This window comes from Lotus japonicus, chromosome 4 (genome assembly GCF_012489685.1).
Source record: "Lotus japonicus ecotype B-129 chromosome 4, LjGifu_v1.2".
In the NCBI taxonomy this organism is placed as follows: domain Eukaryota; kingdom Viridiplantae; phylum Streptophyta; class Magnoliopsida; order Fabales; family Fabaceae; genus Lotus; species Lotus japonicus.
Genome location: NC_080044.1, coordinates 71,912,646 through 71,932,850, shown reverse-complemented (window position 1 = coordinate 71,932,850; position 20,205 = coordinate 71,912,646). Strand labels below are relative to the sequence as shown.

Below are 20,205 nucleotides of genomic sequence, written 5' to 3'. Positions count from 1 at the left end.
TAACATCATATCATATCACATCATATTTATATTAACATTATTTTATTATATAGTAGTATCATATTATATAGTATTTATTATTCTTAATTGTATGTTTGTTGTGTATATCCTAACCGCCATTATCCAATTCCATACTCATTTCATTTCCTATTCTACTCGCGCTTCACTCAGGTGTTGCACACTCAAATCATACTCTTATTTTCTTTTGGTTGATCTATCTCTTTTTTTTTTTTGGTAATATAGTGGGGCAGGGCCGGGAAAGCGAAAAAACGCTAAACTACAGGAACATGTATAGAAGCTAATGCCTCATCCGTATCCTGGCTAAGCAAGCTCCTACATTATGCTAGTGGAAAATGCAAAATATGTGTCTCAAATCCAAACACATGTGTCGTCCTAGCTAGGCAATCCGCGACTGAGTTCGCCTCTCATAACACATGGTGAAATTTAACCTCCATATGAGTTGGCAGTCCTCGACGAATAGTGTCAACTAGGTCCCTGTACGGATTTACAAGGCTTTCTGGCTCTCTATCGCTGCAATTGCCTCCTTCGAATCACTTTCAATCACAACTTTAGGAAAGCTAACAGCCCTCAACGATTCCACTGCTACCCGAATGGCCTTAAGTTCTACAAGTACTATTATGGTATCCAAATTACATTTTCTAGTATTACTAGTGTTTTTTACCCGCGCGTTGCACGGGGAATACATATATTATATTTGATAGGTCAATTAATACCTTGATCATTAAAAATATAATAAACAACTGATGAAATAGAAGAGTATGAAATGATGAGCAAAGTGGACAAAAAGTCTTAAATTAAAACCCTTGTTGCATAGATTGAACTTCGTCCAATTGAATAACTAATAAAAAAATTGGTTAACCAAATCTCAAATTATGCAAAACATATTAAGGGATGTGGTTTAATGATGACTAATAAACAATAGCTGATTTAATCTACAATGAAAAAAAAGAGAAAAGATTCTTTATGTACGTGATTATGCGAGTTCATTTTTTACACAGTAAAATAAACTAAGTTTGACTCATATCAACATGAAGTCGTTTCACATTCTTCATGAGCCTAAAGACAATAACACAAATTATAGATATGAAAAATCACCAATAAAGCATTCAGAACACATTTTAATCTTAGAAAAAAAAAGAATGTACCGCGAAATTTGTTATTGTATTTGATACATTAATTAATACTTAATGAAGGTACTTTCTTGTTAAAATATATTTCTTCCCGTAGGAGAATTTAACTCCTATAATAATTTGTACAAAAAAATTAAAGTGGACTATATTATTATGTAGTAAAAAATTAACATCAAACTATATTATATTATGTTTTTCTCGTAACAAAAAAAAATTCCGATGAAATCTTATTAACATTTATTTTTATGTAGAAGTATTTTCATGTAAAATATTCTTCCTATATATAAAAGCTTTTAGGCTCTTTCTAATACATTTAGATCCAGCTTCTCCTTACTCTCAGGATGCCTGAAAGTCTTTTCTCAAGTCTATCTGGTGGATAATATCGATGAAGATGATGACACCCACCATACCTTGCTTGCTTCAAGGTCGATCTCTTGTATCCTCCTCCTGCCGAAGACTTTAAGAGTAAACCTTGTCATTCCAACTTTCATCGATCGAGTTTCAGTTGCTTTTTCTGTTGATCCAGGTGAGAAAGCTTACTAAGGCAACCTCTGCTTTTGTCTATCTCCCAATATAAGAAGCATGTTACTTTGCTCTTATAGTAGTACTAATAGGCGTACTTTAGAACAAATTTCTAGCGAAGGTCTTGACAGTTTGGAACTGAAAGGTTTGGTTCATTAATAATATCTAGTAGTTTCATCATGCTATTCTGCTTTTGAGCTTGTTGTACTTACCGGAGCATTTCTGCGATAAAAAAAATTTAGAATAGTAAAGCAGTCGTAGTATGCTCCCTTTACTTGCTCTAGTGCTCAAGTGATAGCTGAGTGCATACGGTTTGCATCTGAATTATATATAAAAGACTCTTAAAAACAACTACTTAATTCTCCATTACAAAGAATATACATTACATCAGAACCTAATTATTATTTGTCAGTGACATAAGTGTCGAAAATAATAGTAATGGAAATTTCGAATGGTGTGGATAAGGGTTAAAAGTCCAATCTCATAAGAAAGAAAAATCTCCATTTACATCAAAATCTCTCTCAGATTTCTCTACCCCACTATCACCACCGTTTTTCTTATAAATTATCCACAAACACACTCACAAATTCCACACAATACCTAACATCATATGCTAATTTTGTTTTCACTGCAACCAGAGTCTGTTCTCGGGCATAAAAAAGCACTTCATAAAGTAAGAAGGTATCACATTTTGAATTTAAATCTTTAAAATATTTATTTCTAATTAAAAAATCAAATGAAACTTGCTTCCAAATCAGCAGCAATCCTAGGTGCTATTCCTGATTGTTGTCCAACTTTAACATGAATTAATATGAACTCATGCTAATTCAAATGAAACTTGCTTCCAAATCAGTAGCTTCCAGCCGTATCTGCATTCTAAGTAATAGAAAATCAAGAACTCATGAAGTGAGATTGATAGACATGTTAGAGTAGGATAGACTAAAGACCACCAAACATAATAGCAATATGTGCAACATCAATCTAGTTATCATAGTGCAAAGATAGCAATCAAATTTGCAGACAGATATGAAAGCCAAAGAATGAATTGAAGCCACTTTTTGGCTATGGCCTTCCAGTGGTTTCCATAACCAATCAGATCTATTTGTAAAGGGAAACTAATCACATGCTACTAAAGAAGATGAATGGAAGAAAACCCCTCTAGAAATTGTAGACCCATTATATTTGTTGAACGACTAAAACAACTCTTTGCTTTATGTAGCACTGTTGTTGAAAGTACAATAATCAAATCAAAAACATATGCTGATACTAAATCGTAATGTGATAATTACACACTCATGCAAGCAAGACTTCCAATCACACTAAAATTTGATTAATTGAACCATAGTAGAACAATGATTAATTATAAAATCTAATATTGCCTTCGAAAAGTGACTTTTAATATATGTAATGATGATAGATAGATGTAGAATATATGAACTAAGTCAGTAAAACTATATATGCATCACAGTAGTGCAACACCAAACACACATCTCTATCTCTTATCTGGTGAATATATACATATGCATCACAGTAGTGCAACACCAAACACACATCTCTATCTCTTATCTGGTGAATATATACATATAATGGACTGAGAAAAACCTCCATGAGTACTGGTCTCACATGTTTCGTGGCTTACTTGAAATGAGAGCAAGATAAGATCTTGAGTCATCAATCATGTTTCATCTTCAGCTAGCTGAGAATTAGAGAGTGTAGTCAGAAAGAGGTATGCACCTCATTGTCGTTCTGTACCTACGGATAAATTCATGTCAAATGTTTCCAGGGAAGTCAAGGAAATCAATTTATTGTTAGAACATTGGTTTAGGCGTTTAGCATATTAGAAAGGATAGCACCAATTTTAAAAGTCTAACCTCAGTAGTATAGCTTGAGCGAACAAAGATAAGTAGTAAAATCTCATCCATGATATGTAGTTCTGTAGTTGTAACGGCAAGCACCAATAATAATAATTAATTTCCTCGGTGCAAGAAGCAGGCAAAAAGAAAAAATTACCAAATAAAAAAGTTGCAAGGAAAAAAATCTACAACTTCTCCTTTCTCTCCCCTCAATTCTTTCACTCCCTCAATCCACTTCACTGACAATGATTAGGTTAATCAAAACATACACAGATCAATGTTTCACCTCCTATAACATATGACACAAATTTTAGATGCAAATTAAGAAAATCGAATAAAATATAATCACATACAAAGGAGAATCAGAAAACATAAAAAAAACAAATCAAAATATTGCAAAATTCCATATAGAATATAAAATGGACTCACCATCCATGGCTTCCAAAGAATCTCTTTTGGTAGAATATCTATAAAAAAAAACCTGAAGAAAAGAATTTGAAATTAACATGGCAAATGATGAACGAAATTGACCTTGAAGTCAAACATGAGTGAATGAAAGTTAAAGGTAAAGTAAAATAAAATTAAAAAAAACCATAACATATTATGCAAGCAAAGGAAGAAAATAATTTGAAACCTCAATCTGTAACCTTCCCAATCAGTCCAAGGCAGCAAATCGGAGGGATGCGATTGCAAGTCGATGGCAAAGTGGTTTCGTTGAGAGATGAGACGATTTTGTGGGGGTGGTTCCGTTCAGTGGAGAGATGAGATGAAAATTGCATGGAGGAGATGAATTTCATGGAGGAGATAGTGGAGGTAGGCAGGGTTTTAAGAGGGTTTTTGCTGATGTGATGTATTATTGATTTAAATCACTTATCACAGATTTTATACTAAGATAAAATCATGAAATAAACAACATAAATCCTAATCAAATCTAAAATTTAAAAATGTACTAAATAAATATAGATAAAAATCAAAATCTAGCAAATCACAATAAAAACTCATAAAATCCGGAATTAATCAAAAAACCGAAAATTTAATAAAAATACCATAAAAAATAATTAATACTCTAAAAATAAATAATAATATAAATTAAGATAAAATACATAAATAAACAACATAAATCCTAATCAAATCTAAAATTTAAAAATGTACTAAATAAAAATAGATAAAAACTATCAAAATCTAGCAAATCACAATAAAAACTCATAAAATACGGAATTAATTAAAAATCTAAAAATTCAATAAAAATACCATAAAAATTAATTAATACTCTAAAAATAAATCAAAAATAAATTAAGATAAAATCAAGAAATAAAAAACCTAAACCTTAATCAAATCTAAAATTTAAAAATGTATTTTTTTATTAAGGAGAAATAAGGTAAGAAAAAATCAGGGCACATGTGGCAAGTGGGGCCAAGGAGAAAGAGCTTACATGTAAAATATTAGGTGAAAATTAATCTGGGAGCGACACGTCACCAACTTGGCCTGTGAGAGCGACACGTCATGCTAGAAGTTGTTCTTTTCTAATATATATTGATTGATATTGATATTGATATTGATATTGATGGTATCAAATAGTTTTATTACTAACTTTTATTCAGAAAAATTAACAAAAAAGAGATATTTAATGTTTAAATTAAAGAGTTCAAAAAAAATGTTTAATTAAAAGATACTAGTAGTAGTTAAAAATTGAATACCGTATCAACATATTAGTACCAAATGCTATGCATTTATTGGGGAGAATAAATGATTAGAAATAAGAATATAAAAGAAATCAGATATTTTTTCTGAACTTTAATAAAATTAATTATATTTTTTAAATATGTATATTTTTTCTGTTTATGAACGGTTATTTGAAACACATGCATTAATTGTAAAAAAAAAAAAGTAGTGACTATGTGACAATTTGATTTTTTTTAAAGGTAGTAATTTTTTGTGTAAGAAATGTGTCATTTTTAGAGACAATCATATTTGAGTCTGAAACATCCATATTATGGTTGGGCTAAGTCTTCCAACAGATTTTTTTTTATGATCCACAAAACTCGAATGATCGAGTACGTACTTAAGGAGAATGAAACATTTATCACTTAAACTAACCACTAGTGAGTTAACGTAGTCACTTTAATCCTTATTTCGCATAATGTTGAATTTCAATGTAAAATTCCTTTATATCCATTAATCTCTAAACTTAATTACCAAACACCAATCCATGTCTTAACTCAATGCATTATCCTATTTCGGTATTTCCTATGTAGTACACGCACTCGCTTGGTGTGGGATGATGGTTGGGATCGAAAATATATTTTCTTCTGCCTTGGAGTTCACAACACTATGCTCGAAAAAAATTATTACTTCTATATGATATTGTATCAGTATTTCATTTCAGAATTATTTTTAGTGTAATAATGTTTTTTTTGACGGGTTAGTGTTATACTAATATTAACAACAAAGAAGTTTGTCTCCGAAATGTTGTACTCTATTTCAAATTTTCAACATTACTTTGAAAGCCTTATCAATGAATGAATTTATTTTTTATCGATGAATGAATTAGTAAGAACTAAAAAATTTATTACTATACTTTTTTTATATGCAGCCAGAAAATAAGTGTGGACCGCAACTTGCAAGATTGATATTTTCAATGTTCACGGTTCCCAACATCAGTTCAGTTCCATTCTTCTCTGTCTTTTTCTCCCCACTTTAGTTGCCAATCAAAGATGAAGAAGATGGTTTTCTACCAATCAATTTCACAAAGTGGTTCACAAATCAATTTCATTTTCACCTTATATTTATGAAAAAGTCATACATATGATAGATAATGTGATAAACATAAAAAATAAAGAGATTAATTTCTATGCACCGACGGTGTAAAAGGTTTTACACAATCATTCAATAACAATCTTCCATTTTTTATTTTGGATATTATTAAATTCAAAATTAATTGTGAGCTAACAAAATGGAGGGATGTGATTGAATGATAGTGTAAAACTTATTTACACCGTCGGTGCATAGAAATTAATCTCAAAAATAAAATAAAAAGAGATATGTGTAGAATGAAATGTGAAAAAGTAAAAGTGTGGATGAATTAATACTCAATTAAAAGAAAAAAATTTGATCAAGTTACTTACATTTAAAAAAAATTATTCATGAAAATTATGACAAATGAATTTTAATCCTAAATATAAATAGATAAATGGTATATTTGTTAAGAATTTATAGTTGAATCTTTCTAGGCACCAAAATAATTTGTAGTTGAATATTAAAAAATTATATATACAAGTCATGTATGATTAGTGCACTTGGTGAAATAAATATAAAAAACTCACGATAAATTTTGTCCTTCATTAAAAATAATACTCATCATATTTTTTATGCCTTGAAAAATAAAACAAAACTCATAATGTCCTAGTATAGGGTGAAGACTAATGTGTGTAACAAAAAATGTTGCGTTATAATCCATACAACGTAACTAAGAATAATTTAGTAACTACAATTAGTTCCTCATTTTTTTTATCTCATATTTTTGTAGTATCATTTTTTGACACCACATGCTCCGAAACCACCATAGTGCCATATAGCTCGATCAATATCGTCAATGTCATCATCTGAACCACAGACACCCGATCCGAACCCAACTCAAAATTTCGGGGGAAACCCAATTTTTTTGGGTTTGGATTTCACCCGAGTTTTAAAACATGTTTAAGTTCGGGTGTGGAATTGATTAAACTCGCACCCAAACTCAAACTCGAACCTTAAGCCTTATGCATGTAATTATCAACTCTTATATGTGTAATTAAAGTTACTAATAGGGTTTCCTTTAACGTAAAAAATTCATGAATTATGTTGTTTATCAGCTTATGTTCATCATGAACTATATTTTTTTCCTTTGTATTGGAAATATGATGAGGTTTAATCACTTTATGTTCATGTTGTTTTCTTATGTACATGTTGTTTCCGAGTCGGATTTTTTGTGGGTTCGGTGCTCACATCGGATTTTGGGTTTGAGTTTAACTTTTCCACCCATATTAGGTTTGGATTCGGCTGTGAGAATTGTAAAACACGCACCCATGGGGCCCGTTGCCAAACCTATCAATGACGTGCAACAAATGTTTACTTTAATTTTTTTTGTACGTACAAAAATTTACTTCATTCAATAATAATAAGTCAACAATTATACACAATAATGTTATATGTAAACATGAAAATTTGAGACAAAGATAAACTATAAATAAGAGTGGAAATATGGGAAGACGGGGCAACCCAAACCCAACCCATCATTAGCCCGCCAAAATGCGGGTTGGGTTGGGCTAGCCCACTTTAAGATTTGGGTTCAAAGTCTCAAACCTAATCCGCCAAAAAAGATCGGCCAAACAGGCTGGCTCAGGCCTAGCAGGCCAAACTCATTTTACCTATGTTTTTTCTATGTTTCCTTAATTTTTTTTGTATATTATTGTGCTATGTGAGGTTTCATTTGATCTTAACATGATTTAATAATATTTTGATGGAATTTCTATCGGTTTACTTTGCGAGATGGAGCATAAGGCTAATGCAAGACATAGCTAAAGCTAAAATAAAATAAAATAAAGGATATAATCCCTGTCATACCTAAACTAACACAAACAAACAAAAAATCTAACTCAATACTTACCTTGCACCCAGCCTATGTAGTTTTATTATTAAAAAATGAAGTAACCCGACAGACTAACCTAACCCAACCCGCTATCAACTCGTCAATTCACAAGTTTAAACGGTGCGGCCTATACGAACTAATGAGCTCATTATTCCCAACCCAACACAACTAAAAATATTAGCGGGACGGACTAGACCGACGAGCGAAACCCATTTATCACCCTTAATTAGCGTACTTAAAGAGATTTTGCAATGATATCTAATTAAATTCTATTAAATTGCCATGCCACAATGAGATTCCTTAATATAATTAATTAATTAAAAATAAGTTTATTCTCTCTATTCCCAATTTCAAACTGCAACTGCATGCTCGAATATCTTCTTTGTAATCGTTAATTCCCTCCTCATATTTTCTCAAAGATTGAGCTCTCTGTCTTCTTCAATTTGTTCTTCACACCAAACCTACGATGTTTTCGAATGCGTTGAGGATTATCTGATCGTTGCGGTTGAGCACAACAACAATATGGAGGGGACTTGTGAACGCAATCATCATCACCAAGGAAGAGATGGTCTCGATGCCGGTGACGTGTGAACGCAATTGTTGTCCAGACAAAGCAGATGATAGAGCTCTCAATGTGTAGCGATAGTGACACTCGACCCAAGTGGAGCGATGCTGGAGGCAAACGAAAGCGACGACGATATTAAAGGGTTCCATCCAATATAGTTCAAGGCGACACGGTGGCATATCCATTTAATTTTTAAAGTTCTAACACTAAGAATAATAAATTCATGTTTTCAAAATTAACATTTACCAAAGTGTTCTTTTTGGTAAACCCTTCCCTACTTCAATTAAATGACAGTGAGTAAAAAGGTAAAAGTTAAAACAAAAACTAAACCAACCTTTTTAAAATCAAATGCAAGCACCTAATTCTTCCTCCATTTCAAACCTCAGTCACTCACTCACACAATGAGCAGCGACGAGGCCAGGAGGAACAGCGTCGTCGTTGGTGGCGGAGGAGGAGGAGGAGCACCACCACTTCTTACGGCGAGACCCAACTCCGAAGATCGAAAGCCAATGCTCTCCTCTTTATCCCCACCACCGCCGCCACAAACACCATCTGCTGCTCCCGCACCCAAGAAAGTCATCATCAAGAGTGCTGATATGCTCCCTGACATGCAGAAAGAGGCCGTTGATATCGCCGTCGCGGTTAGTATCCTCCAACCCATTTCCACTCCTTCGTTCTCTTCTCTCCGATTCTCACTGTCACTGATTATTCCCTCTTCTTCTTCGAAATCAGGCATTTGAGAGGCTCAATGTGGAGAAAGATGTTGCTGAGCATATCAAGAAGGAGTTCGATAAGAGGCATGGACCCACTTGGCATTGCATAGTTGGTCGCAATTTCGGTACTCCCTTTTCTCCTCTATGAATTTTTCGTTTTCTTCTCTGCTCGGAACATGAACTAGATCTATGCTTAGCTCAGTACTTGTTTACTTCGAATTGTTGACTTGGTGTTGCAAAAATGGGTGTTTTTTTTTTTTGCAACTCAGGACTAGTTTTGAAAACCTAGATTTTTTCTTGTTGTGTATGCTGTCTTGTTAATTACATGTTTTTTATTGAGATGACAGTCATTTGGGGTTCCTCTTAAGCTGCAGTGTATGATTTTTTTGTCTGTTTGTCTGGGAAGTCTTGTCTTGAATTAAGTAGTTACAGGAGGAGAGAGTGGTTGAATTTGAATACACCATCTACTTCTTTTTGCTTACATTTTTTTTGTACTGAAATGAAGCTATGTTAGTTTTTGATATTTCATGTCATTGTTAGCTCCTCGGAATTGATAATTGTTCCCTTGGAAAATCAAAATTAAAGTTTATATGGGGAAGGTCTGTTGATGTTAGAGGATTCTGCTTGGTTGGTTTTCAGTATTCATAGAGGAGTAGAACATAATGAATTAGGATGTGTTTAGGTAATGGATTTTATTGCGGCAATGTATTTGTTGAGAGGGGTTTAATTGATTTACTGTAAAAGGCACTACTTTGGCCCCGAGTGAATTTTAAAAACACCTGGTATTTTTTAACACAAAGTGAAGGGTTTCATATATATTATGTCATTCAAGGTGTGCTTTCAGTATTGTAGACCTAGAACAGGCATGTTTTGTTATCTGCTATATGGATAAAAATACATCTAAAGAGTAGGATTTGCACTCTTCATATATTCTTGAAGAATGATTTTGATTTTTGATTTTTATGTTTGTCTAATTCACTGTCTGCCCAGCTTAAGTTTGAAAAACTTCATTATCTGCTTAGGTGATTTCTACCCCCGACCATTCTGCACATATCTTAAACATGCATTAACCGTACCAGTGACTTAAGGTTGACTTATTAGTTTGATTTGATCAATGATGGTTTTTTTCTTAATTTAGGAGTCTGATAATTTTATGAATATGAATAACCTGTCCATTAATCTCCAAAGTGGTGAAAGTAGTTGAGGCTCCCTGGCATTTTTCAAGCTGCAAACACTAATAATGATGGTCATATGTACTCAGATGGTTGTCTCTAGAGCGTTAACTTAATTATAAGGCTTCTCATTTATATAAATGTTATCTTTTGATATCATCTGTGATAGGCCTCGAGGAATTTATTAGGAATTGTAGAACATCATGAAGTATAGAATACAATATAAAAATATTAGATGGGTCTGATAGCGATGGAGAGACTACAAGGGTTAGCAACATAAAAACACTACTTTTCATATCATATAATCTTAGTTTTAGAGGTAATAATACATAATATAATAGAATTACCTTTCTTATTTTCTTGTTGGAGTTGGTTAACCTTTGGGCATTTGATAGTAATCATAGGTTGGCTATTCCCCGTCCCAAATTTTTACTGATTTATGTACATGTAGCATGAGTATGGAGCTCAGTTTTTGGCGGCTAGGAGGACACATGAAATATTTAATGATGCTCTGTTATTTTTATGATTTTATCATTGGATTTTGTTATTTTATGGCATAGTTTATGAAGATGATCAATTCCAGATAACATGAACTTCATTGCCATTTTGTATTGCACATTGAAACCTTAACAAGTCTAATATCATTTTGTGTTCAGAAGTACTATTAGTTTTTCAACAAAATTCTGACTGCTAAACCAAATGAAGATCTTGGTCCTGCTTACCTTTGGTGATATTCTTCTGTTTAGTGTTGTAAAGTTTAGAATGACAAACACGATTTATGACGTAAACGTGTTCATGGCCTTTTCATTGCTTTGCAGGTTCGTATGTGACTCATGAAACAAACCACTTTGTGTATTTCTATTTGGATCAGAAAGCGGTTTTACTTTTCAAGTCTGGCTAGCCATATTCTGATGGTGAATAAGAAAGCTGAAAGCTACAAGAATTGTCTTGTGATTATGCTGCTATATTGTCTCTTGTATGTATTGAATACTCAGGCACTCAAACTCTTTGTAGGACATTCTTGTTCTTGTATATCTAATTTTATGCGAACTGGTTCTTTAGTTTGGATATGAATCAAATTGCCGATCTTTCTCTTCCCTGTATGGCTTTATGCTCCATTCCATATGCTTGTTTTGGGATTTTTTTAATCTTCTTATATGAAGTTTGTCTTCGTTCCCCGTCTGTTATCTTTTCAAATATTTCAGGTTTTCTAGATCTTAAAGCTCTCTCTATATGCGGCAAAGGATCTATGAACGAAAGTGCCTGATGTTAACAACTTTCTGGAAAAGTAATGTGCATGACTATGGCTTGGTTTAATCCTACTATTCTCTGCCTAAATTAGTAAATAGTGATGTCGTGTTTTTGGTGCTTGTTAGAGAAGTGGTATCCATGCTTATGGCCTGGTTTAATCCTACGATTCATTGAGTTGCTTGTGGCTGCTGAGTGGCCCACAAGATAAGGATTGTTATCACAAGGCTGCCATTGAATTTGTTGCCAATTATGTGAAAGACTGAAAGTTAATCGCTGCTTTTAGCTTCTTAACTATAAGCAGCATATAGCTTGAAAGGGGAATTTATCTTTGGTTGCCAATTCTCTTGTATTCACTACGTTTATGGAACTATTTCTCCATCAAGGACTCTACTCTTTTAGCACCAGTTTTTTTTTGGGGGGTGCCTAGGTGGCATACAGGAAAAGGAAAAAAAAAACAAAAACAAGTTGCAAAAATAACTTTGTCGTTCACTGATATGAGAACAGTCTTTCAAATCAAGGGGAGAGAATTCTCATTTTCTAGTGTTGTAAACATTTTAAGGAAAAGTCATACTAGACGTCAACCAGAGAATAAAGCTAAAGGATTGGCAAACGGCATTTATTCCTGATTAAAATGATTCTTTACTCAATGGTTGGTGCTCTCTGTTGTTCCCACCTGTTACTTTCAAGAACTGATTTGTCACATATAAAAGTATATTATTCCATTCAAACTTTGATACTTCACTCATATCTCTCACTTCTCTTATTTAATTCCTATAGCTCTTAAGGTGTTGATGAACCGGTGACCCCCTGTGGTGGAAACACAGCTCATTGGAAGATGCTAAATTCCCCTCCTGCGAACTCTTTATGGCTGGAAACCTTCTTCTCAAACAAATTAAATAAATTTGTGAATCTCTTGTGTAAAGAATGGCTAAAAATGGGAGAATAAGATTAAATGTGCAAGATGGCAGAAGAAAAAATGTCTTATTTGGTGCGATTCCAGGAGAGTTAGGGTCTCTCTCTATCCATGACTTTTGTTCACGCTTTTTATGAGATATTGGTTGTGGAGGCATTAAACAATTTATTGAGTCCCACACGTCAATGTTTACAGGAGCCCAAGAGAGCATATAATAATGTATCCTAATTCATAGGAGAAATGCTTTCCATCAGATTCATAATTCATTCAGCACTTGAGAGGTAAAAATATCAAACATGCAGCAATAACCAAATGTAATTTTAAATACCCCTGGACAAATATGCACAAATGTACTGCATCACATAAGAAAACTTGATCAGTGTTGTGCATTGTCCTTTTGGTTGAAAACAAACACCGCTATTCCTAGCTACGAGCCCCAAGATCAAGGCAAGGGTAATAGTACATGTAGATGTCTTTCCAGGGCAAGAGCTTCTTTCTGCAGAGAAAGCATTTGACTGTTTTTACTACCCAAGTGAGTTTTTGGTTGGGTGTGTGCATCTTCCATCCATTGATCTTTTTCATGGCATGTAAAGGCATGGTTCTTTTGATCATTCGCTAATTGCCAACTTATCTCCAGTGTTTTCATCTTCATCGTCTTCCTGACTACTGAAAATTTCATGATCATCAAACCCTACAAACAGATCAAAACATATTAACTAATGACACTTTGTATCTTCAATTTCCATATCCATTGAAATAATGCATTGCAATTTACCTTCACCCAACTCTTCAGCTTCATCATTCAAAGGCTGTAAAAGCATTGTGTTAACAGAAGATGGATCCAGTTCCATCCAGTCCGAGTTACCATACTCTTCTAACTCCAAATCCCTTGGCCTGATCCAGTCTTCAACATTACCAATGCTATTAAATGACAGGGGATCCCTAGAATCTTGTTCTTTACTCATATAACTGAAAGAAAATCAAAGCAAACAATTTAAGTTCCCTTCAACAGTCAAAACAAACTATCAATATACAAATACAAACACAGTTCAAGCTCACATTTGTCTTAATCGTAAGTTGGAATGAACAAAGACAAGATCCGTAAGATGTTGGCGCTCTATATAATTCCTTGTATTCATTATTTGTTCAAAAGGAATCTGGTTTCTCTTGCAGGACATCACACTGGATGTTTGGTTGAGAATACGAATTGCTAAACGTGACAAGTTAGGGATGCCTGCTCCATATGTTGACCACCATTCAGCTACAAAAAAACACATGTAAGTGAAAAGGGCAATTTAAGAAGGGATCATGAGAGAAAGGAAGTACTCAAATGGATGATGACTTTTGCAGTGCAAATTTTAAATCTCCAATGTAAAGTTGAACTCTACCCTTGATTGTGTTACTCTAGATAGATCATAATAAAAATTATATCCGACTTTGCAGGATTTCAAAAGAATTAAAAGCACTGTTATTTTACAAGTCACTTGTGCAATACATTCATACAGAAAATTTCAACGCATACGACATCCGTCATCATGACAAAGCATAAAGCCCTTAAAGCTAGACAAGTCAATTTCCATCCCCTTTTAGTTTATCAGTTTTGACATTTGCATTCTCATACCAAATTTTAAACAAATAATGTGTATATATAGATTCTAATCTAATTTTTCAATGAAGTTGCTTTAAGCTAGGAAAGGTAAACACAATTTGGAAGATAGTAAGTATAAGAAAATTGTCTAAGGGAGTGGGTTCTTGGTGTCTTACAAGGAAGCATATTGTCTCTAGCTCTGACTGCCATCTTTCTCCCTAGGTCTCCAGCAGCAGTCTGGTATAAGTTTACCTCTTTCATAATTTTATCTTGGACTCTTGTATCAGGTACCAACGTCTCGATGCAGTCAAACACCCCTGAGAGAATCTCACTAGGTATATCCCCTTGATTTCTATAGAAGAACTTTGGATTAAGGTAGAAGCCTGCAGCATGAAGGGGATGATGCCACAACTTTTCCCATCTATGATGTATGATATTCCAGTACACCATATACTCCTCCCTCTTAACAAGTGCCTTCTTAATTGCTTCTTTTGCCCGGTACATTCCAGCATAAATGTATCCCATTGCAGGCCTCATCTCACTAGCAGCTATTCTCCGAAGTCTCAAGAGAGGAGCTGTTAGACGAACGATCATGTCACATGATGACCAAAATGTTTGATTGCTTAGGCAATCTAACATTTCCAAGCCTGCTGTTTTCTTTGAATATGGGCAATCCATCCACTCCTGAGAAGTGACCATGTCCTGTAGATTGTATTTAAGATCAACCATTCGTTTCAATGTGGTAAAGTTTGTAGCAAAGCGTGAGAAAGAGGGATCCACAATATCATTCCCTGATGTATACCTTCTAACCATATTCAAAATTGCACTATAATTGTAGACAAATCTTGTTACAGATTTAGCTTGTTCAATCACTATACTAATCCACTCAAGATCTCCAAAATCTTGAAGTATCAAATCAATGCAATGAGCAGCACATGGGCTCCAATAAAGGGAAGGAAAAGTGTCAGTTAGCCGGCTCCCAACAGCAGTATATTGTTCTTCTCCTGACATAATCACTTGCACCACTTGCCCAACTCCAATTTCTTCTACTACTTGTTTAATCAACTCATATAGAAATTCTTCAGAAGTCGAAATCTCGGTTGCATCCAAGGATTTCAAAAAGACTATGCCTCCAGGACAATATGCCAAAAAACTCATCAGTATTCTACCTGTTTCTGTAGTCCATTGGTCAGCTAAAATTGAACAGCCAGTCCTCCCCCATGTCATCTTGCACCTGTCTATATCATTCTTCACTTCTTCCACAGAGTTTTTCAATATCCAACCCCGAAGTTCATGATGAGAGGGACATTGAACACCTGAGCCCCCCGAAGCAATTGCTTCAACCATTTGCTGGAAATAGATTGAGTTCACAGCATCAAAAGGTGCACCAATATCATACAAAAACCGACCTATTGCCATATGAATGTGATTGTCTGTCCTTTTTGGGACCAATGCAGTTTCCTCAATTGCAACAGCACCCTCAGTGTCCGTATAAATTGGTGCTTTATTCCTGCTGGCTCTTATTTTCTTCCTTCTTTCAACAATTTTACCATTTCCTTCCTCAGGATGCGCTGCCGGACTTGCATTATGTTCCACTGGACTCTGCACTCCAATGGACTCAAACCCCTGATTCACATCCACCAGATTGACAATTCTGTTAGCAGCAACAGCAGCAGCAGAAGCAGCCAGAGGACTAACATTCACGATCTCATCCCCAATTTTCCGCTTCTTCCTCGACTTCACCCCAACCCCATCCAAGACCTCCTGCATATGAAGCCTAACATCATGAGGGACATGGCTGCAAGTGGATCCATTGCCTTTCTGACAAGCAAGGTGTTCCTTAATCCTATAAATCCCACCACCTTTGAACATCTTGAGACAATATATACACTTCATCTGCACCTTCTCCCCACTCTTAAACATCTGAACATGCTTCCATGCCGGGTCGCGTTTTAGTGGCGTAATTGGCACTAATTCCAGATTGGAACCCATTTTTTTCACATCAATCACTCTGGAGCCTAATAACAGACAGAAACACCATTGTAAGTGTAAGCTACAATACTAAAAAGTAAAAACCTTTCATAACCCAACATTTTATTCAATTTCTACAGAACCATATAATTCAAAAGTTTCAAACTTTGCTCCCTAAAATTCCAGTTTCACCATTGTAAGTGTAAACTACAACAACAAAAACCCTATTCATAACCCAACATTTAATTCAATTTCTACAGAGCCATATATTGATAAAGTTTCAAACTTTGCTGCCTAAAACTTCAGTTTCTCGTCAGAAAAACGAAAATTGAAGAAGAAAAACAGGGGATAAAGCAAGAGTACATACCCGGAATCTGGAATCGCTTTTTCTCGGGGAGTTTCGAAACGGGAATCGCTTTGAGGTGCACCAGTGCGATGTTGGACTTGGTGCAGCATTAGCAACAAGTGTTAAAGAGTCATAAATATAATATATTTATATTTAGTGCACTTGAGTCAGATAGATATTAGTCTCGTAATTACCGTCTATGAAAGTATTAATGGTGTACACGGATTGAATTGAGTTGATCCGAACCAATCAAAACTGTTTGGGTTGAATTGAAATTCATGAATTTTCATCTTTAGATCCGACCCAAACCAACTCGATAATGTTTGAGTTGGATTGGTCGAATCGAGTGGATCATTGTATTAAAATAATGTTATACCTGAAATATAAAAAATAATCTCAAACTTTTTTTAAAAAATCACACAAAAATAATAAATCTGTTATAGTGCCAAATAACATGAAAAATTGTACAAAATTATAGTACCAAATAACACGAAGTAGTACCACATTAATGACAGTCAAATATCATGTAAACATTAAATCCATTTCTAAATGGCATAAAACAATCCATGTTAGTCAAGACCAAAAAAAAGTGAAAATCAGTACAAAATGTGACATTTAGAACTTAATTGTCTCAACATGCCAAACAACTACTAATAAGTTTCACTAGACAATATATTAGCACAAAGAAAAAAAGGTGAAAGTTGAAACCGTAAAAAAATTTCAAGTTCTCTAGATTTTCAATAAGTTTTGATCATGTATGGGTATATATATATATATATATATATATATATATATATATATATATATATATATATTAGAAAATATATTACGTTTGGATTTTGGGTTGTGTTTGATGAATTTATTTCCAAATCTGACCTGAATATGGTTGGATTGTAATTTTATCTATCAAATTAATCTGTTTGTCTAATCAAACCCGCATTTTTGCTATCGGATTGAGTTGGGTCAGACGACTTCATTGGATCTACCCGACCATGTGCACCCCTAGAAAATACGTTGGTGAAAAAAATTACTTAAGCATAAGTAGTGTTTGATATTTTTTTTACGGTAAACTCTGTGGTACCCAGAATTATTTTTGGGTGTGGTACCCTATGTGATATTTTAAGTTATAATTTTGTTGAAAAAAGGTGAAATGATTTATTATTGCAATTTTAAAAAGGTTAATAATCGACTTAATGAATTAATAACATAGACTTTTTAAGCTTGTTTATGCTATATAATACACAATATGGAAATTACGATTTTTAGTTCAACTTGCAATTCTGAGAGATCATCTAAATTCCTTTCATGTCAGGATCTTCTTCCTTCATGCTCCACCCATATTAAACCTCTAAATCTTTCTTCATCCTCTTCCTCTAAGTTTGAATTGTATGTTTTCTATTGTTTTATATCATTTTAGGGTACCACGCCTTGATCTGGATTAAGGTACCACATCAAGCACCTTTTTTTACTTACATCTTTTAGGGCTAATGGAGATTCATAAGGGATAAACTCAAGCGCACTACATTTATAAACGGGTTAATCAATACCTAACATGAGCGAGCTCCAGAAAAAGAAAAATACATTGTAGGCTTGTTTGCTCTAATTTCTAAATCACACACAAACTACTGAAATGAAAACTTAAAGAAATCACTCACCATCACCGCTCCCACATAGAAAACTAAGAGCTCGAAAGACAATATTGCAGCAAACTTCCATGTTATTGATTTCAACTTCTACATAATTTCAGCATTAGTAGAGTTACTATAACATTGTGATAGTTGTGCTTTAACATTTCATTGAAGCTAGCCTTCCATTGTTAAGCCTTCTTTTTAACCATTTTCAGCCAAAATCAAAGAGATTTTGGGTGGAAGGCCTTGCTATTCTCTAAACTTCATATAAGTAATTGGTCGGAACTTTGAAGAAGGGAGATACGATGGCGGGTTTCAGAGAGACAAAGAGGAGGAAATGGATAAATTAAAAGGAAAAAATCCTACTACAGGTGGAAAACTCTGTCAAAAGAGAGGTGAAAAAGATAGAGAGACCCTCATCATATATGAGGAGGACTCCCTGGAGGGAGGAGCCTTTTTGGAGTCAAAATTGCTCTTTACAACAATACCACCTCTTCATATCTTCCCCGCCCGTTCTATTACCACTCGTTGTCTCCTTCATAGATAACTAAACTAATTATTTGTGTCTATCCATTTGTTTAGATAATCCCTCTGGCTTACTTTGAGGAGTTCTTCTCTCGATTTTGATCTCCACTTGCTCCCTTCCCCTGCTTATAAAAAGAAATTGCTTCCTTCCCCTCATTGGCTCCTTGCACGGGACTTGAATGTTATTGGAAGTTTGGCAGCTTTATTTGAAAGTAATGCTTTTCCCTTGTCATTGTTCTTATTTCCTTAGAATTTTTACTGTGGTTTATTGACCATTCTCCATTTGTTTATTCTCTGATACAACATCACCTACTATAATAGATATCACCAATTAAAGCAGCGCAAATTAAAATGATCTAAAGAAAACTAAGCGTATACAAAAATGAATGGGTTGGTGGGTGTCTCAGTAAGGAATGTGTTTCCATGGTGGTGTGCATTATGTTTGTTTTCATATTGAAATCACAATATGCAAGTATTATGAGCTTGTCTAAATGACCCATGATAAAGTTTGGGTAAAAAGAACTTAATAAATATCAAAAACCTCATGTTGCGAGCATGTTGCGCTTAAAATTGCACTGCAGGTGGATCGATGAAGCTGATTTAAGGTTGGTATTGCTTTCGGAAAACAACACTTTTGAGGGCGAAAGAACCATCGATACAAACAAGGATAAGTTGCGTGTTGTAGAAGAAGAAGAAACATTGGCTGAACTCATGAGTGGTTATGATTGATGTCATGCAAATAAAAATTATACAAGGTGTTGAGGAGTCTCTCTGCCCCTTTTATAGTTTTATTTAATTTGATTATATTTTTTTATTGATGATTTGGTTTACTTTGTTTTAGTTTTGATAATAATAATAATAATAAAATCAATAACAAAAAGAATTAAAATATAAATTATAATTTACAATGATATTTTATTTAGATGTAAATAAATATTTTTTAAAATTACAAAATTGTCATATACAATCTTAAAAAGTTATATATGAACTATTTATATATAAAGGGTGGAATAGTAATTGTACATCACATCTTTATTTCTCTCCTTCAATTTCTTAAACAAAACAACCAATTAAATTATTTCACTGTTCATTCACTTTCTTTCATCTCACTTATCTTTCAAAACCAAACACAACTTAAAACTTACATATCCTTGAATTTGTTGATTGGTTATTACTGTAACCCTTCCAATAGATGGTAGATAATTTTGTTTTAATCTTAACTAATCTATCCAATTATGCTCTAATCAAATTAATAAATATATAAATCAATAGACAGGGAAGCTAGCATCAGGAGCAAGAAAAATGACACGGACCAATCTCAATATTGTGTCATGACTCACAACAAAAGCCCACTATATTGGACAAAAAAGCCCACTCTTC

The 20,205-nt window shown here is 33.9% G+C and overlaps 2 protein-coding genes across 2 annotated transcripts; one reads left to right on the top strand and one right to left on the bottom strand.

Moving 5' to 3' along the window:
• The first annotated feature begins 9,076 nt into the window (after positions 1 to 9,076).
• On the top strand, positions 9,077 to 11,700 carry LOC130710660 (uncharacterized). Its single transcript, XM_057560000.1, has 3 exons — positions 9,077 to 9,359; positions 9,451 to 9,556; positions 11,422 to 11,700. Exons 1-3 carry the CDS (start codon positions 9,120 to 9,122, stop codon positions 11,502 to 11,504), a joined length of 429 nt encoding a protein of 142 aa, XP_057415983.1. The 5' UTR covers positions 9,077 to 9,119; the 3' UTR covers positions 11,505 to 11,700.
• Positions 11,701 to 12,816: 1,116 nt separating this feature from the next.
• On the bottom strand, positions 12,817 to 16,839 carry LOC130710659 (uncharacterized). The gene is made up of 5 exons (XM_057559999.1): positions 16,694 to 16,839; positions 14,532 to 16,373; positions 13,827 to 14,028; positions 13,543 to 13,736; positions 12,817 to 13,458 (listed from the first exon to the last, which is right to left on the bottom strand). Exons 2-5 carry the CDS (start codon positions 16,345 to 16,347, stop codon positions 13,376 to 13,378), a joined length of 2,295 nt encoding a protein of 764 aa, XP_057415982.1. The 5' UTR covers positions 16,348 to 16,373; positions 16,694 to 16,839; the 3' UTR covers positions 12,817 to 13,375.
• Positions 16,840 to 20,205: the final 3,366 nt, after the last annotated feature.